At 35.0% G+C, this 26,229-nt stretch overlaps 2 protein-coding genes across 3 annotated transcripts in view; both read left to right on the forward strand.

Annotated features, from left to right (window-relative positions):
• The window catches only part of LOC117120349 (probable ATP-dependent RNA helicase DDX10), a gene marked incomplete in the record, with an annotated part of 77,611 nt that extends 74,071 nt beyond the window's left edge, over positions 1–3,540 (forward strand). Inside the window, 1 exon segment of the mRNA XM_033265376.1 lies at positions 2,334–3,540. Coding sequence (XP_033121267.1) covers positions 2,334–2,454 — 121 coding nt within the window.
• Positions 3,541–8,725: 5,185 nt separating this feature from the next.
• LOC117120356 lies at positions 8,726–24,936 on the forward strand. 2 transcript variants are annotated; one of them, XM_033265382.1, is made up of 10 exons: positions 8,726–9,445; positions 11,323–11,498; positions 11,777–11,881; positions 12,061–12,207; positions 14,481–14,642; positions 15,378–15,486; positions 16,978–17,136; positions 18,120–18,332; positions 19,334–19,530; positions 20,410–24,936. In XM_033265382.1, the coding sequence occupies exons 1-10, from the start codon at positions 9,241–9,243 to the stop codon at positions 21,568–21,570; spliced, it is 2,634 nt and encodes an 877-aa protein (XP_033121273.1). In that variant the 5' UTR covers positions 8,726–9,240; the 3' UTR covers positions 21,571–24,936. The 2 variants fall into 2 exon arrangements, with proteins under 2 accessions (XP_033121273.1, XP_033121275.1); XM_033265384.1 differs by lacking the exon at positions 8,726–9,445 and adding an exon at positions 9,539–9,591.
• The last annotated feature ends 1,293 nt before the right edge of the window (positions 24,937–26,229 follow it).

Below are 26,229 nucleotides of genomic sequence, written 5' to 3' on the forward strand. Positions count from 1 at the left end.
AGCTTTCGGACAACACTAGTCCTTCCTCAGTGGCGAGTGAGTGAGGGTAGAGAAAGCCAGATAGTATAAAGTAAGAATTTCATGCAAGCATGATTAGAAACAATAGGCTAGGTGAGATGAGAATAAACAGCATGAACAAGTGAACAAGAAGGCCTAAACTTAACCAACCACGTTGGTTAAGAATTTGCGAATGGATCCAATGTTTCGGTAGGATACAGATTTACAAATATTGTTGATGTGCCTACACATTCTTATTGATGAATATAATACTGTATATTGTTTGCTGATTTGTGCTTGTTACAAATCAACTGCAGAATTTCATATTAATAATTTCAGGTGTTACTCATATATTCTAAATCTCTGGTTTTTGGCTTACACATTTTATCATTTATCTTTCTAACTTTTACATCTGTTACTACTGTACGGTTGTTGACATCATCATCGGCGTCACACACATTGTAACCAGCTTCCATATTCTTATAAACAGCCTTATTATCACTTACACCATCATACACATTGATTGTAAGTCATTCAGTTTCCTTCATTTATGGTGTATAATTTTAATTCTTGTAGTCTGTTCCTCTTTTCCTGTCGGGGACCTATGGACCACCCACTTGGACTCCCCTGCAGTGGTGGCGCCAGAGGGGGAAACAAACAAATAAAAAAAAATATTTACATGTAATATTCGTTTAGCCACCATATCGTTTGTGTTAACTTTTCATCACAACAACAACCACAATAATAATAATAATAATAATAATAATAATAATAACAATAATAATATCAATTCAAATTAATTTTAATTAATTAAAAATAATTTGCGTTCTGTTATGACAAATGCTCATTTAGATAGCCTCATGATGGTTGGAATACATCGTGATAGGTGAAGCAACCTCGACCATGACTACGTGGTTGACAGATTTCATGCAAAATTTCCAAAATATAGAATTTCACTTCAAGAATGAGGATTTGAAAATAAATTAGATGGTTACATTGCATACTCTTTGTTTCTTGCTTTATTAAAAAATGTTTTGGTTTTGGAAGCTGATGTCAACATTAGAAAGCATAGCCTACATGAAGTAATTTTATAGGATAGAGAAAATATAGTAACTCGATGCCTATCAAATAAGTAATAAAAATTCGCCATAATTCATCAAATATTTCCAGGGGGATTTGCCCCCCCTGGACCCCCACCGGGGGTCCTAGGCGGCCTCCGGCCCCAGCCAAGTGAGACTCGATTCGCTCCACTAGCCCCCCCGTCGGGGCTTTTAGCCCCTCCGTCGGGCAGGTCCTGGCGCCACCCCTGCTCCCCTGTCAGGGAATTTCCAGCAAGGTTGTAGGGGAAAAATCAAATCTTTAGCGCCGAAAGTACAATTCAAGCATGTCTTAGTAAGCTGTCAAAATTGTAGGGATTAAAAACTATTTAGTGCGAGCAGTGCTACCATGTGTGAGGTGCTGTATACTATTGCGGTCGTATGGGTTGCAGAGGTGCGTCAGCTCTTCCTCGACAGGGGGATGGTACCCTCCTTTGACATCCTTTTTTTTTAAGAATCCCACAATTAACACAGAATATTATTATCTTTCAATTTAAAAATATTCCCCGAGAAATTAAATTTTCCCCCACAAGTTATCCCCAAGGGTGGGGGGAGGGAGGTGTGTTGCTAGGCTTCTCCGGTGAGGGAGTGTGGACCTCCTTGTCGGGAAGCTTGGACCCCTCTTTGGGGAATTCCTAGCGCCGTCCCAGAGTGTTAGTCTTTTTTCCAAAAAATGGTTACTTTTGCATAAAAGTTAGATTAAAGAATTTCACTTGGGATCCACCAGATTCGTAATCAGCAAGGTCAAAATACCCTAAATCTGGTGGATCCAAGCTTCTACCTAAAATTGCCCCTTGATTCGTTATAGAGTACGATTTTTGAGAAATGGAACCTGTCTATTACAAATGCAACTTACCTTCCTCTGTTCATGATACAAACCCATATAGATTTGAGGCGAGCATAATATTGTGTAATACATTTATAACTAAGCAAAATTTAATTTTATATTTACCTTGTATATTTCATTTATTCCTTACTCAATAACTATGGTTAAATACTGTTTTGCGCAAATCTGTAATAGTACATCAATCATATATCCTTCAAAAATATATTTAATTATTTAAATGCTGACAGACTCACATATCCTGCTCTGCAATATATTTCATTGTTATTTGTCATTGATAATTATGCAAACTGACCGTCGTACACTGACAGGTGTCTGAGTGGCATGCAACTGTCATATAGAAAATTTGTCATATTTAATTTTATTCTTATCAACTCAATATTCTCCTGTTGTAGTGGGCAGAAGAGGAAAAAATCAAAGAAGACCTTGGTACCATCAAGTAGGGATACTGACACAGGCCTGACACTGGCGGAAGACGAGGAGCTGGCATTGCACATACTCTCAAGCAAATCTTGATAATTAATTTTTTAAATTTATGTGTAAAAGTGCAAGGTGGGAAAAGGACTGGCATTCCCGCAAAAATTACGATATATGAATTGGTGATACAACACGATAATTTTTGTGTCTAAATATAGATCATGTTACCACCATTGTTAATTCTATGGTTGATAGCTGATGAACACCAGGAAGTTGCTATGATGAACCCTATTTTCCAGCAACCCCCTTTGGTAACCTATCCTGCTGTGTGGGGGCATACATTCTCATTCTAGTATATGTGGTACCAGTATTTTCATGACAGGGGCAATGTTCCCAATGAGAACAATGTTCTTGGTGGAGGGGGGTGCAATGTATCTGATGAGAAAATGTATGTGGGTGAGCCAATGGCTACCTACTGTAGAACCCTTGAGAAGCTCTGACAATTTAGGGATTTTAAAGGCATATTTAACCAATTTTACAGTCTCCTATTCTATAGAAATTAAATAGGAATTTTGTTTTCTCTACAACAATTATTGTTAATCTCCCTACAGGGCCCTATGAAATTCTTCACCCCCTGCCCCACCCCAACTTGCACCATCACTCTCTTTCGCTCGTGTCCATTGATTTTGTTATACCTGTAATTATATAGGCCTATCTATGAATTATGATTTTGTATGATTTATTTGGTTTAATATTTAAAATTCTAAAACCTAACACTGAATGGGTTCAATGAATCTATAAAAATTACACTAAATAAAAAAATAAATAGAGTGGGTTGAGTGAGGGGGACTCATTGTCCTTCCCCTTAATTTGTTTAATTACATGAATATAGAAAAACTGTGCCTCCAAAAACAATTGTCAAAATGGCCCTGAAAACTGTCAAGTACTGGAGAAAAAAAACTGTAATGCTATTTGCTATATTTTTAATAATGAACAACATCCTGGTCTATAAATATAGTCCAAGGGTGAATGAAGTCTATTTCATACTGCTGTATAACATTCTTGAGCATATTGTATACTGTAGAAAATACGCTAGAGTGTTTTACTGAAGGATGTGTGCTACTGCTAATGAAAGCAATAGAACAAAATTGACTTTATATGTTATTAAATGAAAACAAAACTATTGGTTGTTGTTGTTGAGCAAATTTCTGATGTGAATTAACTGAATTCAAGGTTTAATTATTTTGAAACTGATTAAAAGCAATAATAATTATTTCTTGGTTGAAGAGGCTTAATCTGATGAATTTAGTATCAAAACGACCTTGTAGAGAAAGCATAGTAGGTGATACGCTCATTTGAAGTCTAGGGATAGTACAATGATGTGTCCTGAAGCCAGTATGAACTTCTCCCAACTTACTTGTCTTACAAAAGATGAATTTTCAACTTTACTGGCGTTAATAGTGTCCATGTTTCTACTCCATGTTAAATGGCTAGGAGATGCGCTCAGCCATACATTCAATATTGAAATAGCTGTGATTTTGTACTTTTCTGACGAATCATCTTCTATCTATAATCTTATCCTATTGGTGGAATATCGACAATAAGTAACCTAGACTTGGGGGTCTATGAAGACTTTTAACATGTCCTGAGGTGTCTGGGAATGCTCAATCGTTGTGAACCACTGAGGTGTGTGGGAAACACAATTGTTGGGAACCAGTGCTTTAAACAGTACAAAACAATACGGACTAAGTATAAATTCAGGTTACCATAGTTAAAAAAGTATTAACCCCAACTGTTATATGACAGCTTCATTTTTAAACTACTTTAAGGTTGGAGCCATAGCAGCCGGGCTAGTTTCCATAAGTGTTGCAGGAGGAGATTGACTCCAACTTGAACGAGCACTTTGGATTGGAGCGAACCAAATTTTGCTGTGCTACAATAGGGCCTATTATATAAAAAAAGGATACACCACATTTACGGCGAATGGGGTGCAACAAATATGGAAGCATGACACAGTCATTCCCAGAGCAGTGACAATTCATAAACTCAAAGGACTATCCTGCTGACTTAGCATCATCAAGAGATATTGAGGCTAAGCAGTTGGCAACTCGTGGGAGGGAATGAAGGTTTTGACATTGACGGTTGTTCGGATGTACATCCTATATTTTTTTTCATTGTGGGTACATGATTTTCTGAAAAAAATTAAAACAAAATCCAATTTAATATCAGATTTGAATTTCGAAGCGGTGGTGTATTTATAGGCTCATGATTAATGTGACAGGTTTGTAATTGAGTTTAGTTGATGGTGGATAATGAATAGCAAACATGGAGGTTGTGTGTTCGATTCCCACACGGTGGATACTCTACGCTGCGCTATTTACACAAACTTTTGTTACTTTTTTGCCAGTGACGTCATGGTAAAATAGTATTTAATCGCCTATAACTTCATAAAAAATAGCCAAAAAACGATTTTAAGGTTGATTGTATTAGTAATATTGCGACTACACTATTGTGAGTGGAAATAATATCAGTCTATTGTCAAATAAAGTGAAATCACCTCGACCTGACAAAATAACGTAAAATTATCAGCCATATATATTGACAAATCAAAAAAGCTCCAAAAAATACGAAATGGTTCTTCTTGCAACATTATCGTTGAAGAGCGAGAATAACCTAGCAAAATTGTTTCAAGCTGACATTAGCTGTTTTTAGGTCATTTTTTGTCTTTCCACAGTCGTATCTGGCAAATACTTGTCGGATTTTTGTATTCCCTTCTGCATTTGGAAGACAATTCTTTTCTGATTGCTTTAGTATTTGTTTCAATTGTATTGCTTGAAAAAGGTCACCGTCATTTTTCACTTTTCTATTGGTGCTATGCTTACTGCCCACCGCACGTAGAGGCTGCATTTTGACCTCTTTTTAGTGACTTCGTTTAAATTGCCATTTCGGCTGTTCACCAATAAAATATCTTGTTGTTCATTCCCCCCAGTAAACGGAAAGCTGAATATTCATAGATTCTTCTCATATAAAATATATAAATTGCAATTGGATGAAAAAATCACCATCAAAACACTAATTTCAATATGAATGAACAATCCTGTCTAGGCATTATGCCCGCAAAAATGCGAGGCTTTGGTAAAGGCTTCCACCATTATTGTCAGAGGTCTGAAGGCCCTGGTTTAAAAAAAAGAAAAAAAAAATTACCTTTAGCGAATTCGTTGGCTTTAAATTGCCATTTCGGCTGTTCACCAATCAAATAGTTGAATATTCATAGATTCTTCTTATATAAAATATATTTATTTATTTAATCAATATTTTGTGAGGGTGGTCCATCCAGCCTGAGCTGATCAATTGGTACCCTCAGTACATACAATTAGAACATAAGTATAAAAATTAAACTAGATCTTTTAACATAAACAAATTAATTAAATTAAACCAGAATAAGAATTCGCATTGGATAAAAAAAAAATCACCATCAAAACACTAATTTCAATATGAATGAACAATCCTGTCTAGGCATTATAAACGCAAAAATGCGAAGCTTTGGTATAGGCTTCCGCCATTGTCAGAGATCTGGAAGCAAAAAAAAAAAAAACACAACCTCCAGGTTTGCTATTCATTATCCACCATCAACTAAACTGCAAAAAAAAAAAAAAAAAAAAAATGGTTCGTATGGGAATTGAACACACAACCACCAGGTTTCCCGTAACATGATTAGTCTATTTTTTTCTAATTTGCATAATGAATTTTTCAAACATTTTTGTCTATTTAAAAAAAGGTGCGTAAGTTATGGAGATGGTAACAATCAAAAATCGATTATAAATTTAATTCTACATTTTTAGACAGAAAAATAAACCCTCTTGGCCCACGGCCCATTTTTGACACCATGACCATGCGTAATATTAACCTGTAGTGTATATATACGAAGGATTTTTTCTAGTAGGATCAGAGTTGACTAACTGGTACTTGGTGTGGTACTAGGTTTATCGCATTTATGGCTTAGGGGCCGCGGTTTACCTCCCTCCGTTTAGTCATGCTGGATCAGGGGTAGTAAACTCGGCTTTTTTTTTTTTTTTTTATTTTTTTTTTTTTTTTTTTTTATTTATTTTTATTTTTTTTTTTTCCACACGAGCCAGTTTTTTTTTTTTTTTTTTTTTTTTTTTTTTTTAAATTAGAAAAAGAATAGACTAATCATGTTACGGGAAACCGGTGGTTGTGTGTTCAATTCCCACACGAACCATTTTTTTAAGGCAGTTTAGTTGATGGTGGATAATGAATAGCAAACATGGAGGTTGTGTGTTCGATTCCTACACGAACCAATTTTGTTTTCTTTAAGGCAGTTTATTTGATGGTGGGTAATGAATGTATTGTACTCGTTGATGACGTCGCGAAATAACAAAAAACAACAACGTGTCATGTCCGAGCCTAGGTCGTCATGGAAGCTCACTGGCTCCTGTGTAATTCATGTTGAGCCAATTGCAGACGAAAAGGTTACAATTTTTTAGAGATAAGCTGGAAGAAAGTTTTAGGCAGTGCCCATCAATGGAAGGATTTTAATACTGAGGAATGGAAGTTAGCGAAGTCCTTGGCTTGCTTAATCGTTTTTCTTCGATCGTCGCTTCCAACCGTCTAGGCGCGTCTAGCCTAAAGAGGGCCTAGAGGGCCAGTGACGTCATGGTAAAATCGTATATAATCGCCTATAACTTCATAAAAAACAGACAAAAAACGATTTTATTTTGATTCTATTATTAATGGCATATCAAAAATCAACTCTAGAACAAAAAATCATTTTGTTAGTTCTCTTTTAATCGACAGTACCGTTCCCTTTAATGTTCCGAACGTATTACTTCTCCTGCTAGTGTTAGATTGACGATGTATTTGTATACTTTTATCTTAATCATTTTCTTTAAAGCTTATATGATTTCAAACCATTCATTATTTCTCTACAATTTCAGGTAGCTTTGATGTTTATCAAGTTTCAATTTATATTATTTTTACTGCTTTGAACTAGGCTATATTTAATACAGTGGCCTTTTACGGCCCAAAAAGTGTTCGGAATAAAACTATAAATGAATTTTTCATTTCAAGTTGAGCCTGAGTATTTCAAGTTCAATACGCTGTGTAATGCAAGTCGTTTATTTATGGACTACATATTTAGAGGTCAATAATTTTTCATGTAATTATTCTACTTCCCATTTTGTTCCATTAAATTTAGTGTAGTATTTTAAAGATTAGTACATACCCGGTACGGTATCTGGTGTGAGGATTATTTTTTAGTTCTATTAATAATATGTCTGTATTGCCACTGTGTCTTTACTTTTAGTAATCATCAGGGAATTTTGTGTTTTATTTTTTTTGTGAAATGCAGAAATAATACAAATGTATGTACTATTATGTTTTTTAATGTCTGAAAAACCCCACCAGTAGGTCTAGTGAAATTCGAAAAATGGCACGTGTAGGCCTATTTGATTTGTACTGAAAATTATTGTTACAATTAATTTAATTTAATTATATGAAAAAAACACCCCTGTTTTTATTCATAACTAATTATGAAAAACCCACGTCATTCTTCTGATATTGAATGACTCGTGTCAAAACCCTTATTAAAGGGACAACTTTATTTTTTGCAGTTAGTGTCCTAAGGTAGCCCTCTCAGTAAGGGGGACTATTTTTGGTCCCGAATGTGTCCTCTTAAGGCCTGTTTATAATTGCAACGATAAAATAACGATAAAAAACAATTTTTCATATAGAAAATAAAAGAAATAGTTTACACTAGGACGATTCGATAACAACTTATCGTGTATACGATAACAAAATAATTTCACAAAGTAAATTACAATGATATACTCATGGGAAAACGATAAAATTGTTACAACCACGATTTTATCGTCTTTCAATGATTATGACGTCATTTGAATTGATTTGTGAAATTATTTTTTATTGTGTGCACGATAAAATCGTTATAGAATCGTCCTATAATAAAAACTTCGCTTTATTCCTATCATTTTCTATATTAAAAAATTGCTTTTAGCTTTTTATTGTTACCGTTAACGTCGCAAGTATATAAACAGGCCTTTAATACTGTAGGCGGCCTATAATAGGCTACCGTGTACTGTATGAATTTTAGTTCTTCATGTAACGTATTCAAGTTGATATTTAAAATTATTCTGTAGGCCTATTCAAATGCCATATCATGTCAATTGTCAAATCATTATATATATATACTGTCTCTTATACACATCTAGATGTGTATAAGAGACAGGATATATATATTGGTTGTTTTTTTATTGGTTGTTATTGTAAATTTGTATTGTTTTTTCGATTTTTCAATTTTTGCATTTCTCTGCTGTTAATATATTTTAACTGTTTTAAAATATTTTAATCCTCTTTACAATTAATTACCAAATATTTTGTATCAACGTGTTTAGTTTAAAGTAAAATGCAATTTGGCCTTTGGCCACCATATGTTATCTGAAGAGAGATGTTGTGAATAAATAACAATTCCAGGTCATCAAGTTGTTCTCATTCCACGCAGAAAATAAATTTAACAAAAAAATTAAAAAATAAAATAAAATAAACAAATAAGTCACGTATGGATGTATTAATAATTTAAATTGGTAATAGAAAAAACGGAAACGTAAACACAAGGAGTTGTTACAGAATTAAGGTTGCCTATTTATATTCTATATTGTATCTTAGTGTTTTATTTTTTGTTTTTATTTTAGTATTTATAAAGAGGGAAGGTGATTCAATGAGTTATAGTAAAACTTTGCTTTAGCTGCCCCTGACCAAAATACTTTATATTGTACCTATGTAAATGTGCACTGGTCGAATAAATAAAATGGGCTGAACAATTCGTATACGTGTGGCAACTTTGTCTCCAAGATGGATCCAATCCTAAAATCAGATGCTAAAATTACTCGTGATAATGATAAACCTTGCTGGACGAGCTTGTTTGTTGGAGCTTTTTCGGACAACTATGGCTATGTAAACAACGTTAAGGATTGCAGAAAAGTCATAGAGTACTTCTCCGAAGTAACGTCGTCAAAATATGTCATTACTAAAGTGCATAAGGATTTCGGAGAAACTGGTAGGCTGCGATTCAATACGTTGTTGTTGTGTTGGCGGCGGGTTGTATGATGGAGAGACAGACCGTCGTTCGTTTGCTATCTATAGTTCGTAGGCAGGATCCTTTCGAAATTTACATCATGCTAGCATTTAACTAATTAACTTAGTGTTTGTGTTTAATATTGTTTTTATTACAGAGATAGGCCTAGTGTGAAATAATTTAGAGTATTTTTAAATCTTAAATCATAGAGTAAACCAGGACAAGACTATCGGCGACGAAATCGCCAAACAATGTAGAGCTAGGCAGACCAGTTAGGCCTAGCTAGGCTAGCGCTTCCAAATTGAAGGCCTCCATGGCATGCCATAGAAATCATACTTTCTGGCAATCTTGTGTCTCTGGAAAAGTGGATCTCAGACAAGATCACAAACAGTCCTAGTTAGTCTGGTAGTAGGGGGTATATGTTAAGCTTTAGGTATACTGTACATGCAGCTTCTTGATTTTTAATATAATAATGGAAATAGACTTGTATAGGCCTACTGTAGCTCCTTACACAATTAAAAATCATCTCAAAGAAAGTGCTTAACTAATGTGTGAAAGAGAAGAGAATGTTAATAATACAGTAATAGTAATGTTAGTAATGTGATAACAATGAACCTGTTAATCAGTGCTTTTGTGATTGGTTGGTTGAAATTGTTGATACTGATTGATATTATTGATCTTGATTTTTGTAACTATTTTGATGTTTTACAGTACTCATTCGCTCTTTTGTAAAAGACGTATCACACCAACAGAAATTTATCTTCTGTCTGCTTCTTGCCCAGTTATTTTATCGTGAGAGAATTGCCAAATAGGTTTATTAGCTTTTATTTTTATAATGTACTTATTATTGTTATGTAGTTATTGTTATTTTTGTAAGGCATCAAAACTAAAAGCTTGCTTGATGCCTTTTTAATAAATTCATGAAAATTGTAAAAAATATAATTAAGAAGAAAATTGATTGATTGAATAAAGTTTATTATGTAATGAACTAATGTTAAATGAATTGAATTGAATTCAACTGAATTCAATTTCATTAGATTTATGAAGTATTTTATATCAACAAATTGAATGATACTTTACTTTATAATGATTTAATTAGAACCTACCAAAAGCTTCTTTTTTCAAGGATACAAGAGGCAAATAACACTTGCTAAGGCTGTGTTCACACACACGGCGTAAGACTGGCGTGGCTTACGCCAGGCGTAAGCTAGTCCACGGATTAAAATTCCAAAGTGTTCACACAAACGGCGTTTGTTAAACTAGCAGTAATATAGGCCTATGTGGAGTGGAATAGTTTTCAGTTTTAAATAATGTACGGTACGTGTTAACAGTAGTAAAATTAACAGTGCATCATGAAAACTTTTAAATCTGTGAATTGTTCGAATTGAACTTATATGATTATTGTATTTTAAATGAACAACTTTACTTTTGATTTTTCAGCTAGCATTGTTGATGTTGCATGTTTTAATAGACAGTCTAAATGGTTAAAATATCTTACAAAACAAAATCAATAAATCATATACATTATAACTAAGTAAAATGCAATAGAAAAGGAACCCCTTTTCCATTTCATTTATAGAGAGCACAGAAAAGAGACCAAAGTAGCTAATATATTGTAATCGTGATTGGTCAATCTCTTGAAATGAGTTCAAATCATTCAAGCCTCACTGGCGTTAGCTCAGTGGCGTTAGCTAATCTGGGGTCTGCAGGTAGCGTTAATAACGCCAAGGACGTGGCGTAGTGAGTGGCTTTAACAACGCCACTGACTAGTTCACACACAAAGGCGTACGCTACGCCAGGCTTAAGCCAGCCTTACGCCGTGTGTGTGAACATAGCCTAAGGCAATTTTGTAATTTTAGATTTCAAAAGACAGCCGCACCGTCTCACCTGGGAATGCCAAGCTTCGGACCACAATGGAATGGAAATTGCTTTTGATGGAATTCCCTTCATGATTGTCAGCAAGAAGGTAATGAGTTGTCAATATGGATCCGACAAATGCATTGCACAGAAACGACGGTATAGAGAGAAGATGGAGGTAGGCCTACTTAATGTTTTATTTTTTTTAATTAATTTAATTTCAATTAATTAATTTTTAATTATTTATTAGCACAAACGGCCCAGGGTCTGCGTCAGCAACAGAGTTCCATAACAGCACAAGTGTTGCCCACAGCCCCTGGAGTTTATTATCAGAAAAGTAGACGATATTTGTCTAATTATTTGTGTTCTGAGTAAAACGATCAATGTATGAAGATGTTAGAATTTATTAAGTGGGTACTGTTCATATTGCATTGACAAATTAAAATATCGTTTTAGGAACCAGGAATGAAAAAGAAAAGAAGGAATGTTGTTTTTACAAAAAAACGAGATTGTCCAGCACAGATACGGCTTAGAGAGGTCATCAAATTTCCTGATTATAAGGTATGAATAAATAAATTGTATCTAACCTGATGGATCCATTTGCAAATAGAGGAACCAGGCCAGGAATGGCAACAGGAATTCCCTGACGAGGGGGTCCAAACTTGCATCAATCACTTGCACGTTTTTTAAGCCATTTTTTGTTTTTACAAATTACAATATAATTTTAAAATTTTGTTTAGGTGAAAAATGATTCCAAATACAACAGAAGAGTTCTATCTCGAAAGTGTCACAATGACATGAAGACTGGTGTGAATGTGAGCTTCCAGCGGCGCATCTATATCTGTCTACCATCTCCTGATGATCACCAGTTTCATCCGACACACAAGGTAGGTCATACAAGATCAAGAAATCAGGTCAAGACATCAAATAGTGGCTGAAAAGCGGAGTCTCTCCACAACTGTTGCATTTTCAGTTTCTACTTTCTTATTACTGTACATTCAAATTATTTCCATGTATCCATTAATCACTACATTAATTTCAGTTACAGGGGAATGGTTTTCAAATGTTTTATAGCTATTTATCCTAAAAGCCTCAAGTCATTCCATTTTCATCCAGTAGAGGGTAGGTCAGTGAAAATACTGTTTTTGGTACAGTTACCCTAAAGCATGTTACAAATAGTATTAATAAACCATATTTATATATCGCCTTCTGGATCGCAGATTCCTCATGGCAATTTAAAACTCCCTGCCACAAAACACAAACCCAGTATTTCCGGATCATGGTTTTCGGGGCCGGGATTTACAAAGGTTTAAGATAACTTACAATCACAGTAACTGGTAAAAACTATCCACTGCCAGATATCATCCTGGTATTTTTGGGTCTAGATTTTAGGGGATGGAATTTACAAAGGTTGAATTTAACTGCAAAAACTTTACTAAACTAGAGCAGTCAGTCAATATAGAGTGTATATACCCGTCCTGTGCCTGAATATCAACAATAAGCAGGCCATGTATGATTGGCGAAACTGCAGCATACCCTCAAGAAAATAATGGAATTGTCTGTCAGACAGAAGTGAATACATAACCTCCTTGGTTGAGAACTATCCCTCACCAGATAACTGTACCATCCTGGTACTGTACTTCTGAATCTAAGTTTGAGTTTGGAATTTTTTTTTTGTTTCAACATTAAATTTTAATTACAGTACTATAATAAATATTTACCATAGATGTTTGATCCAGTGACCATGTTAATAATATGAAGCACATAGACAACTTGTTGGCGTGATGAGCTACAGTATGTACTGTAAAGGGAAAAGCATGCATGTTGTTAAAAAGAATAACAATATTGATAACTGCAAAATATATTAGGCTACAGTAGTATTTTACCTTTAACATGGATATAGAGCATTATGATGAGTACTGATGAGCTAGATTTTCCTGGGGAATTGAATAAACCCAGCTGCTTAACTGTCAGGTTTAAAGGCTTCCTATCTATACAATCGTGAGTTTGAAGTCTTAAGGCTGATCAAAACGTTTATATTTTAGGGTCATTGCACTTTATCTGCATTGTCATCCTTCACCGTGAGTATAAATACGTACCGGGTACTTAATGGATCTCATTGACGGTTAATTTGTTGGCCTGTGTTGAATTTCCACGCTAGACTAGTTAAATCCCTATGGAGTGAACATAATTCCTGATATGTATTTCAATGACCAGAAAAAATATAGTTGACAGAGCTCTCAAATTTCAAGTTTTTTAGGCCAAGGCCAATTGGATTTGAGTGCAACTCAATTTGAGATGCACCAATCCCAGTTGGCCAGGGCTTCAAGGTCGGTGCATGGAAGGGGTACCCAAGTTCTATACAGCCTTCATATAAGTTATGTAACACAAGAATAGTTTGTAGGCTACACTTGTGTGAAAATTGGAATTTTCTGTAGAAAGGTCTTAAAGAATACATAAGTTTTTAACTTATAAAAGAGGAGGGTTGGATTTAAAGAATATAACACATTTATTGTTGCTAAAGAAGCAATATTGCTAAGAAGTACCATTTTTTATGTAATATTTTTTACATTATTGTTTTAACAGTTTTCAATAAATAAATAGCCATGTATTTTGCTTTCAAATAAATTGCCTGTGGCCCAATGGAATTGAAAACTTATTTGAATATTTTAACTTAGCAATTTGAAATAATATAATAATAATAATAATAATAATAATAATAATAATAAATAATAATAATAATGTTTGAGGAGTTTTCCTGATCTTACAGACTATATATTTATAATTTTCCTATGATCAATAATAATAATAATAATAATTGGGCACTGTAGCACATATTTTCAATAAAATGCCTCTTTGCGCTACACTTTAATAACATTAATGACCTTAGATGAAAAATAGAAGCATTTGGTACAGTGGGAACGGTTTGGTTTTCTGATCTTGGGGTCGGAGTCTCAAGTCTCTGCTGTGTATTTCGCTTTAATGGAACACACCCTCATATGATGGTAGTTATTCATATTAATACCATTATTTTAAGTATTTTATTATCGTATAGTTTTACACTACAGCTAAGAATGGAAAACTAATTTTCAAGGAAGAATATTATATATATATAGCTACAATCAATGATTCATGTTTACTGTGCTCTCTACCTTTACAGAAGGGCGTCAGAATGAGAGCAGCAGTATTGGAAAAGCCGAGTGACCTACCACAGCACAGGTTAAAGGTTAGCGTTAACCGGGTTTCTAGGCCAGAGCCTAAGAGAAACGAGGTGCTGATAAAAGTAGCCGCAACATCTGTTAGCAGACAGGATATAAGTAAGGTAAATTATGCGTGGTGTTAAAAAGTTGATCCGTATTAAGTGTACATACGTACGCCATGAAAACCGCACTTGATTCTAGAAGCTTAGCAGCTGTGTGGGAAAGACTCAAGAGACTTTTCTTGCAAATACATTAAGCTAAAAATAATGCAGGTAAAAGTAGATGGGCGGTGGTTTTTAGCTATTGAGATGAATCTTCGCACGTTCGCATGGATTCAACCCAAAATCTTGTAACGGAATGGTACTTAGCTATCACTTTTTTATGTAGATGGTATTTAGTAGTTGCCTTTCATTTTAATCTGAGGAGTAATTAGTTGCGTATGCCTCATCGCATTGGGATATCCCTGGAATCATGTTAGCCAGCGACCATGGCCGCAGGTGTGTGCCAGGACCTAGCTGATAGAGTATCACCCAGTTCCCCATAATGAAATTAGCAAGTTTACTTGTAGTTGAATGTGAAAGAAAGCTGCAGATTTATATCCCTAAAGAACAATAAAATACAGAAACTCAATATAAATATAAAAAAGTATTTTAAGTTAGAATGTATTAAATTCCATGCTTGAATCGTAATGTTGATGTTTTTGTCTGTTTTGTTGCTGATGTTTTGTTGCTGATGTTTTGTTGTTTTTGTTGCTGTGTTGTGTTTTGGTGTTTATATAATATTTTGTTGTTGTTCTTGCTTTTGTTGTATACTACAATTAACTTTTGTAAATTTACCATATTTGTTTTTATGTGTAGAGATACGAGGCTTGGCCTTTGAAATGTGGTGTGTCCAACATGCTGGGAACAGAAGCAGCAGGTACAATAGAGAAAGTTGGCGACGTCCTTCAGTCTACCTGGAAGAAAGGTAAGCGATAACATAAAGTAGCATTCACACACAAACTTGGAATGTTAACACGTTGACTGCCATAACGTTTTTGAGGTTAATTGCCGTGTGCCAAAAAAAGTTTACATGTACAAACATAATTTTTCGAAATTTTATCTACAGTCGTCCTTCCCATTTACAAACCTTTTTTTCGAACGTTCGGGCGATGACGTCATTGCTAGATTTATTCATATAATTTTTGCTATTTTTATCAAAGGTCATTAAAAAATGCATTATACTAGTTATACTTTAGGCTCATAAAAGTAAGACCAATTTGCATGATGTAAAATAATCAAAACTAGCCAAAATTCAGGCATGCAGTGCATGCTGCTAGCCCTACCTTGTCTAGGCAAAGGGCAAGGTTGGGCAGCCTACCCTGCAGGGCCTATCCTAAACTGTCTTCTGGTTATCACCTGTAAATCGAATCAGCTAGTCAGTGTAAATGTATAGTAACATCGAACCTTTATGATTAAATTAAATAAATAAGCAGCCCAGTGCTTTTAATACAAATTTATATCAATGTTTGTTTACTAATTTTCTACAAATTACGGAGAGAGGCCTAGCTAAAGTTAGCAGAGAGCTGCTGCTAGGTCCAGCTAAACCACCACTGTATGTTGTACACAGTCAGTCTACAGGTAGTGACATGGAAGATTAGGTCGGTCTATCCATGGAACTATTTCCTTAGCCTATATGAATGGATGTTTAATATTATTTTGTCTTGTAATAACATTTAATTGATTCTTGATCGATTTCTATAAATGTTTATTGAACACTAAATGCAAAATGAAGCCTAGATGTTGATAGGCAGGCCTAGAATCTTAAACATACAGGATAGGCTACAACTTGGCGTTTTTAAACTTGACGGCGCTATTCTTACAAACTTCTCATTTACAAATTTTGTCAATTACGATCTGCTTTCAGCCCAAGGTGTACGTAAATGGGAAGGTCGACTGTAGTCATGTATCATCAAAATGATGTGTCTAATAAATTGGCGGGAAAATATTAGGGGCGAGTAAAGGAAGTTATAAACGCTAGAATGTTTTCCTGATTTAGACGAGTATACTCATCCCTGGTGCCCTCAGCAACACCCTGTGGGCGAGTATACTCGTCGCTGGCAGCCAAAGTGTTAATGCATATCTTGTGTTATGTAATTGCACAAGTGGCATACCCAGGAAGATATAAACTTGAAAATGATGGCACTAAAAATAGTCAAATTCATTAACCTTCCACATTATTTACAAATGGTAATAATTGTAGATTGATTAAATATCGTTAGTTTCATAATTATCTCTAATTAGGCCGTAAAATATAAATTCATCTTGTGCGAGTGTCATTCGTTGCATGTTATGTTTGATTGAATTTGAATATGTGTGCTTTATAAATCTCTTTAAATACACAAACTTGTTGCTAAATCATTTACAGTATATTGAAATTTATTTTAGATTAAATAATGATTTTGTTGATTTGTGTCAGGTGATCGTGTGATGTGTCTTCTGTCCAGTGGTGGGAATGCTGAGTATGTGAATGCCTTAGAGGACCACTTGATGCTGGTTCCTGATTTCATGTCTTTCTCTGCAGCAGCAGCTATACCAGAGGTGTGGCTCATGGCTTATCATCTTCTGTATGGAATTGGTAATAGTAATTTTTATCTTACTTTACTTCATATGTTTTTACTTAGCTGTATTAGCATTCTTCATGCTTTCTTCTCCATCTGGTTAGTATACAGTAATAATCAATGTTAATTCGAAACCTAAAAATATACGATGGTCTCTGTATTTAGTCTCCAATTAGAGGTTTCCATTATTTACAAATGGTAATAATCGTAGATTGTTTAAATATCGTTAGTTTCATAATTATCTCTAATTATGCCGTAAAATATAAATTCATCTTGTGCGAGTGTCATTCGTTGCATGTTATGTTTGATTGAATTTGAATATGTGCGCTTTGTAAATCTCTTTAAATACACAAACTTGTTGCTAAATCATTTACAGTATATTGAAATTTATTTTAGATTAATAGCTTTAAATAATGATTTTGTTGATTTGTGTCAGGTGATCGTGTGATGTGTCTTCTGTCCAGTGGTGGGAATGCTGAGTATGTGAATGCCTTAGAGGACCACTTGATGCTGGTTCCTGATTTCATGTCTTTCTCTGCAGCAGCAGCTATACCAGAGGTGTGGCTTATGGCTTATCATCTTCTGTATGGAATTGGTAATAGTAATTTTTATCTTACTTTACTTCATATGTTTTTACTTAGCTGTATTAGCATTCTTCATGCTTTCTTCTCCATCTGGTTAGTATACAGTAATAATCAATGTTAATTCGAAACCTAAAAATATACGATGGTCTCTGTATTTAGTCTCCAATTAGAGGTTTATCTTTGTCTTAAAAGTGGTCTTGAGTTAGAGGGGTTGCACATTATTCATGGCGATAATAATAATGGTGATAATAATAATGTCAATTATAAGGTGTACGTATCGATCTAGAGAGCTGCTAGTGGTGCTATATTCACTTTCAGAGGGCAGCCTTTTCTGCATTCATAATGTTTATAATAGTAATGGCAATGAATTCTATAATAATACATTAATCATCAGCAATAAATATTTGTTTTTCTAGGCAACATAAAGAAAGGAGATGATGTGCTGATACATGCAGGGGCAAGTGGTGTTGGGACTGCTGCCATTCAGCTGGTCAACTTGGCCGGTGGTCGGGCTATTGTCACGGCAGGATCATGGAGTAAGGTGGAACTGTGTAAAAGCATTGGTGCTGTGGCCGGGTTCAATTATAAAGAACAGGATTTTGCACAAGAAGTGCTACAATTTACCGAAGGTAATTGAATTCATTGTGGTTATGTGTTTTGTAAGTTATCCTAAACAATACATTGAAAGTGATATTATGTTGTATATTTTCGTGTGGATCGTCTATATGCACAGTATTTTTTTTATAAACTGATAGCTCCACTGATTAATCTCAGATAAGAGTTGATTGGCCGAGTGGTTAAGTCAGGGGCACCATAACCTTCAGCTCTAATATCGGCGCTGGTTCGAACAGCTCACTTGCCAATGGTTTTGGTGGTGGAACTAGTCTTCTCGGATAGGGACTTTAAACCGTAGGTCCAGTGTACACATTTAGCTCGTGTCCACTTTAAAGAACCCAGTACATCCTTCGAGAAGAGTGGGGGGGTTACCCCGGTGTACTGGTCCATTATGTCCCCTGTTATTAAATGGATATGCCACGTAGGACAGTGATTAAGTTCACTTATTGGCATATCCTTGGCGCTCGTGCCTAAAGAAATGAAATGGGAAAAAAATGAAAAATAAGAAAGTATACAGTAATACATACTCCAGAAATGATGATGATGTGTCGAATTATTGAATCCCAACTTGATGGTGTGCATTTCCATACTTGGATTATGTATTATACTTTTGTATTTTTTTTTATGTATCTTTAAATTTTTGACTAAAACATTTTCTATAAATAAATTCATTAGAATGCATAATTATGAAGGAATAATACTTTATCGTAGTTAAATGTTTTCTTGTCCTAATTTTAACTGAAAGCTAATAACTTATATAATACAAAATAACCCCCTGACCCCCACCCCAAAAAAAAAATTTAATAAATAATAAAAAGTGTATAAGACAGTGACTGATTCAAATGTCATTATGCTTGGATGACCATTTCTGTTGCATTATCATCTGCATTACTTTCACCATTTATCATCCTCATCTTTCATTCATAAAAACGTCATAGAGGCCTTTGCTTTCTTGTTCCTTGAAATAAACTCTGTTAAAATGGATAAATTTATAACTTTTTTTTTCTGACCACAGATCAAGGAGTAAAAATCATCTTGGACTGTGTTGGTGGTATCCATTGTGCGGGTAATGTTAAAGTTATAGCAACTGACGGGCTATGGATCATTTACGGACTGTTGAGTGGTAGTGAGATAAGTGGTGACATATTACCGGCCATTCTGAAGAAACGAGTGAGCATCAAGGGGGCATCTATGCATAATATGCCTGATAGTGTAAGTTTTTACTCGGTATGCGAGACACTAGCTTAGTTCCAGCCTTCAACAGAAAGAGTCTAGGTTCAAATCTTCCATTTGTCAGAATTTTTTCATTGATTACTTTTTAATCAAGTAGTGATTATACTTAATGTTGAATGTATGTTTTGGTGTGACATAAATCAAAATGGCTTATGTTGTTTATTTGGTTTTATTAACCTAAGTGTTGTTTCCATGTAGAAACCATAAAATATATTCTATTTTAATTATTTAGCATGATATTAAACAACAATACGATAATGAAATTAAACAATTCTCATAGAGACTACTTAACCATATTTGCTGATGGTTTTAATAACAATAATATTTGAAATTTATATTGTACGGAATGTGTAAACATTAATAACAGAATAATTACACTAAACATTCACCTAGTAGCTACCAACTTACTGATACTCCTGGGTCACTGCATAGAGAGACCTTTTTTTTTTTTTAGAACCTGAATCTATATGGAGACTTTCACAATCTTATAAATATACAAGGCAGTGGCATCATTATTTCCCTGGTCACTGGATACTGAATTGGTAAAACAGCACATTTTGTGCAACTGTCCCTGCTCCCTGGGGCACTTTACACGCACAACCCATATATTCAATGCCATAACATTCTACCGGGTACCCATTTATGCTTGTGTGTAGGAAGAGGACACAAGCAATGCGACAAGTGTTGGTCTTGAACTCACGATTAGAAGTCTAACACCTTACATCCTGCTTCACATTCCCCTGGCACTACTTGTAAAGCTTGCTCAAGACACAAGCAAATCATTTGATGAGTATAAAACTTTATACCATTTTAAATGATGATATAAATTGTTAGAATATATTATATTTTATCTTGCAGTACAAAGTTGAACTGATAAAGGAGTTCAAGCAGAATATATTACCTCACTTTACTCCTGGTAGTTCTGTCGCATTGTCACCCATCATCAACAAGATGTATGCGTTGAAGGGCATTGTGGAAGCTCATGATTTTGTCGAATCCAACACGAGCATGGGAAAAGTAATCATCACTTTGGAAGAAACCAAAGATACCTCAAGTAGAGATGAACAAACAAAGAGGGAGCTCTTTGAAGTTGCGAAAAGTTTCCAAGCTCTTGCTGATGGGATTGTTGAAATAGAACAAGTTGCGGAAGTTACACAGAAAGGGGCTGTTGGGAGTGATGCTGCTGTCTTGATGACTAGCCCCCTCCAGGGTATGACAAATCAGATAATTGAGTTGAAACACGGGGGAAGCATTGCCCAGACGGAAACGGAAAAAAGCGTTCAGGTGTTACTTGCAGATAAAAATGTTGAGTCAAGCGTACATGTGACCACAGCTTCCACAGGACCAGTGCAAAGCATGAACACTGGTGAACTGTTAGTCAGTATGCAAAGCATAGAATCGAAAAACACTATGGTGTTTACAGAACCAACACAAACTTTTATCATTCAAAATGACCAGGCAGCTGTTTTACAAGCAAAAGATAGACAGGTATTTCAGGATAAAACTCAGGGGCATACTTTCGTCGAACAACAACAGCCCAACAGTACATGTATTTACACAGGTACACCAAATGCTAACCAAAATCAATTATTAAGTCATGTGCAATCAGTTGAACAGTCTAATAACTTTGGCCAATCAGAAACAGTGCATCTTTTAAACCAAGCACACATTGAAGGACATCCACAGTTAATTGGTCAGGTCCAGGAGGTTGAAACCATGGAGACTGACCACCTTTACCAAGAACAGCAGACTGGACATCAGTCATTCATAGGTAATAATAATCAAACTATAAACATACAGGCTCAGCATAGTCAATTTGAGAACTTGACTGGTTCCAATCAATCTCAAAACATCCACGCCCAACACGGTTTGGATCGAGGCTTTGCACAGGAAGCTGTGTACACAAACCAACCTCATCAACCTGCCAATAACAAACAAGAAATTATATTTGTACTCGAACAAGATGTAGGAAATCCTGAATCAGAATTTGTTTTGGATAAAGCTTTGGCGAAATCATAGTAATAATTTGTTACCATTTTAGAAATAGAGTAATAAGAAGGTATTTTGTTTTCAGTCTTTCAGTTGAAGAAAACTAAGATTTTTGAAATTTATTTATAATTAAGTTTCTTCAAATGCCCTATATTTCTTCTTTACATCCAGCAGCAGGTATATAGTTGCTTTGGTATAATATTTTATAATAATTCATCAGGTTTTTTAAAAATAAAAAAACAAAACTTTTTATGTGATCATAGAATACTCTCTCTGTGTTCCGTATCAAGTGATGTTGGTGACTTTAGAATGCCAATCTTTCATTTACTTTGCCATTCTCAGAAGATTGAGGTTATTGACACGCGTCCAGGCAGCAATTCCTTGAAGAAAAGTTGCTATCTGGCGCCCTTTTTCTCTCCTTTCATCAATCTTCCACATGAGAAATAAACCTTCCAACTTCCCTTCCTCATACAGTGTATGAGTTGTCGAGTTGTAGTTCCTTAATCTTCTTAAGCACCTGTTGGCTGCCTGCAGTGTGTAAAAATTTAATTTTGGTGTGACTTGTCCATGGGATTCTTAACAATCCGTCAAAGAAACCACATTTCGGTTGCTTGCAATCGGTCTTCCATTGCCTTTGAGATTGATCTGCTCTTGCAACCATATTTGAGAATTTGCATTAAATAGCAATCTAGGACTTTGAGACTGCTCATTTTGGAGGACGGACTCTTTTGCCAGTGCTATTCTCTAAAATTTCTCTATCACATCTCCCATCTGTTGTTAATCCATCTTCCCAGATATTTGGAAACTTTAACTTGTTTCAGAGATTGCCCATGGATTTTAGTGTTTCAGATAGGAACATCTTTCTGCTTTGAAACTAAAAGACATTTTTAATTTTTTTTTGTTTTTGTGATTAATAAAAGAAGGCTTAACATGGAAACTCCGCATTACCAATTTCTTAAAAATGTGTTCACATCTTATGTGTCCATTTTAAGCGCCTTGCCAAAGAATATAAGTAATGTGACCAGAGTCTTCTCAAAAAGAAGGCCTGGCGCTAGAAAGTGCAAAGCCATACAGTTTGTACAAAATGTTTTCATTCATCCATCTCAACACTTAAGCTCTGTCTACACTATCAAATTTTATGTGAAAAATATATGTGTTATGCCCATATATGGGTACACCACACAAATTTGTCACATAAAATGTGATAGTGTGTGGTCAAAGCCTAAAGCCGATTTTCCACTAGGCGAATTTATTCGCGCGTATCGAAGGCGCCGGTTTGGTTCCTGAGCTCTGATTGTTTGCGCACATTTGTCGCTTCGCAAAAAGTAGAAACAGTTCGAACTACCAATTTTGCTATTTAAAGTGAAAACTCCGATAGAAATATGAATGTGCATGCGAATGAACGGCGCTTTCGATTCGCGCGAATAAATTCACCTAGTGGAAAACTGTCTTAACAGAGGATGGAAGTACTGGTAAAGCTTTTTAAGTCTCATTATGAAGCAAAGAAAATGGAGTTGTTTTTAGTAATGAGCAATTATATTCTGGTGCTAGAAATGCATTTTATCTATTCTACTGCTCTACTCAAATGATGTTTTAGTTTATTCTTAAACAGAATTGTTTAGTTTACTCAATGAATGTTCTTTTATTCATCATCTTTTCCTCCCTTGCATTTGTGGTATTGCAGTGTGTTTATAGATTGACATCACTCCAAGTAAATGCTCATTGGCAGGTCTTGGGGGGAAAAAATAAAAAAATAAAAATAATTCTAGACCCGTGAGCTGAATATTTTCTTGTTACAATAGGAAAGTCGGGAAAGCTCATTTCTCGCCATCTAGGAATCAACATTTTTCAGGGGAGGACCCTGAACTCCCGTTCTCTTTGGGGTTCTTCGATTATTGGAAAAAAGTATACATATGCAACTACTAAATTATTTTTTAAGTAAATACACAAGTACAGTAGTTGAAGTGTTCGGTCACTTTCCCCACTTTAAACAGAGTAATATACTGTAATCAACTTCGACGCCATAAAAGGTAATGCACGTGCATGTGGAAGCAGTTTGAGGCATTTTAATGGGGAGACTGACCTGTTAAGGGACGAATAGAAATTTGCATAGGGCATCAAAGCAGTGCAAGAGTCCCTAGGGCCACTGAAGAAAAAGTCGTCTAATATGTAGGACATGTCCTGTACCCCAAACTTACGTTGCATGACCCATGTTAGTGATAAGCTAATTGCTTTGAAGTTCTGACAGACAGCTGTATCGGCATTCAACGATCAAAAAAAAGGAACCCTCCCAAGAAAACTATTAATAATAGGAAGGAATCATCTAGATGAATCGGGGCTATACGGAATGCATCCTCTATGCCTGTTTTTGCCATGAGGCAGCCCCTGCTATATTTTAGAACCAGGCGTACAATATCGTCGATGGTGTCACATGACCTGTTCATGAACATCTCACCAAAGCCATTCAATTCTTGAATTGTGGACACTACAGCCTGTGGTGAAAGATCCTCGTCCTGGTTCTCTGAGGAGTGTTCAAGCTGTACATTGCAACATCTAGGCCTACATTTTCTCCTCAGCTCTAACCCTTGAGAAACTAAGCATCCATCTATCGTCCTGTATTCAGCCTTTGGCATGCATAGTGTAAAATAAACTGTACAGTTGTCTAACGGAGAAGTTACACTCTTTAAGTATTCTTTTGATTGTCTTCTCACTAACAAAAAAACAGTTTGCAATTTCTCTAACGGTACTTCCCATTTGTCCTTTATCCGTATAATACTTAGATCATTTGTCCCGCTTGCAACATCTTTGAAAACTCCTCTTTTCCCCCGAAATTGACCATGTTTTAGTATATTTAGTTTTGGTAAACTATTACCATTAATATTTCAATCCTATTAAGTTGGATTTGGCCATTTCCAGTTTCGACCTGCTGGATGCAATACCGAGACTCTGATATCTGCTTGATCACCTATCTCCTTCACTTTGCCAGGATATTGCGTGCCATCGTGCAGTATGGTGCACCATTGACCAACTTCTAATAAATTATTATTGTTGTCGTCATGCTGATTAATTGCTGTTTTATGTGCCACTCCATCAGTATTTACTCCATCAGTAGTTACAAGGAGGGCCACAATTTTTCCATGCACAATCTGGATGTGATGCATTTGTGCTGTTTTAATTGGCTGAGGTAAAATAGCATCAAGGTTCAGCTTAAAGTTATTGGAACCTCATACATTCTGTGTTGGATATTTATATTCACTTACATATAAAAACCCTGAGGTATGGAAATATAAAGTCGCAGGTTTATCATAATTTAAAAAAATCATGATTTATAGCGATTTTTCCAACATTTAAGCCACCTCACAATGTTTACAATGGCCATGTGACGCAATGATGTCAGACTTGTCCCTTTCCTAATTGTCTTCTCTCAACTTGTCTTCAATCGCGGTTTGTTTTGATTGTCATACAAGATACAAGTCAACTTTATTGTCAAAATAATACATTCTGAGATATTTGTTGTACATGACATAGAATCGTTCATAAATATATAGAGTGTTAAATAAAGATTTCTTAGAAAATAAAAATGTGAGTCCAGTGCAGTTATCTTCTGAAATTTTGATTAAATAGATTACAAGCGATGTACAATGCTGAATTTTTAAAACGGTTTGTGGATATTTTGTTTTGTTTATGTCTAACCCTTCCCGATCTATTTATGATAATGTCTGAAAATAATGGATGGGATGAATCTTGCATAATTGAATTAAATTTCTTATGTAAAAAATCATTTAGAATATCTTCCAAGGACTTAACGTCGGCTCCAATCACTCTTCCAGCCTTATTTACAATTCTCAATAATTGACATTTACTGTCTGTGGTGATATGAGAGAACCAAATAATAATACAATAAGAAAGAATTGACTGGACAACCAAGGAATAAAACATATGAATAAGACGAGAGATAACATTAAACCGTTTCATTCTATATACAAAATACATTCTTTTATTAGCCTTGGTACGGATTTCTTTAGTGTTGCTTTCCCAATTAAGTTCATTATCAATAATCAGTCCCAGATACTTGTGTTTTTCAACAATTTCCACCATGTCATTATTGATTACAATATTTTCATGATTAGTTACATTTTTTCTTCTGAAATCGACAATAACTTCCTTAGTCTTCTTTGCATTTAGTTCAAGAAAATTCTCCTTACACCAAACAATAAAAGATTCAACATAGTCATAAAACAAGGATGTGTCATTTTTTGAAATCAAACCAATCAGGCAAGTATCATCAGCAAACTTAATATTAAATGATTTACTTGGATAAATATTACTACAAAAATCAGAAGAGTATACCGAAAAGAGCCAGGGCGACAAAACACACCCCCGGTAATTTGAATACTGTAGACAAATCTAACTTCAAAGACAACTTCTGACAAACTAAAAATAATTGTCAATTAACCAATAACATCAGCATTGTTTAGAGAAAAAAAAACCTCAGCACACACAAACTATGAATAGTAAAATGAAACTTCTAAGAAAATAAACATTCAGATTTTAAGGATTTAGTTTGCTATTCTGTAAAAATTAGGCTGGGAGCAAGCCCAGTGATAAAAATAGTTTACAGTAATTGAACACAGTGTGTCTCTTACCGGTGACATAACACAATTGCGTTGTGCCCCTATCAACTTAAAT

Source organism: Anneissia japonica, unplaced genomic scaffold (genome assembly GCF_011630105.1).
Source record: "Anneissia japonica isolate Jap-2015-1 unplaced genomic scaffold, ASM1163010v1 scaffold284953_len930413_cov181, whole genome shotgun sequence".
In the NCBI taxonomy this organism is placed as follows: domain Eukaryota; kingdom Metazoa; phylum Echinodermata; class Crinoidea; order Comatulida; family Comatulidae; genus Anneissia; species Anneissia japonica.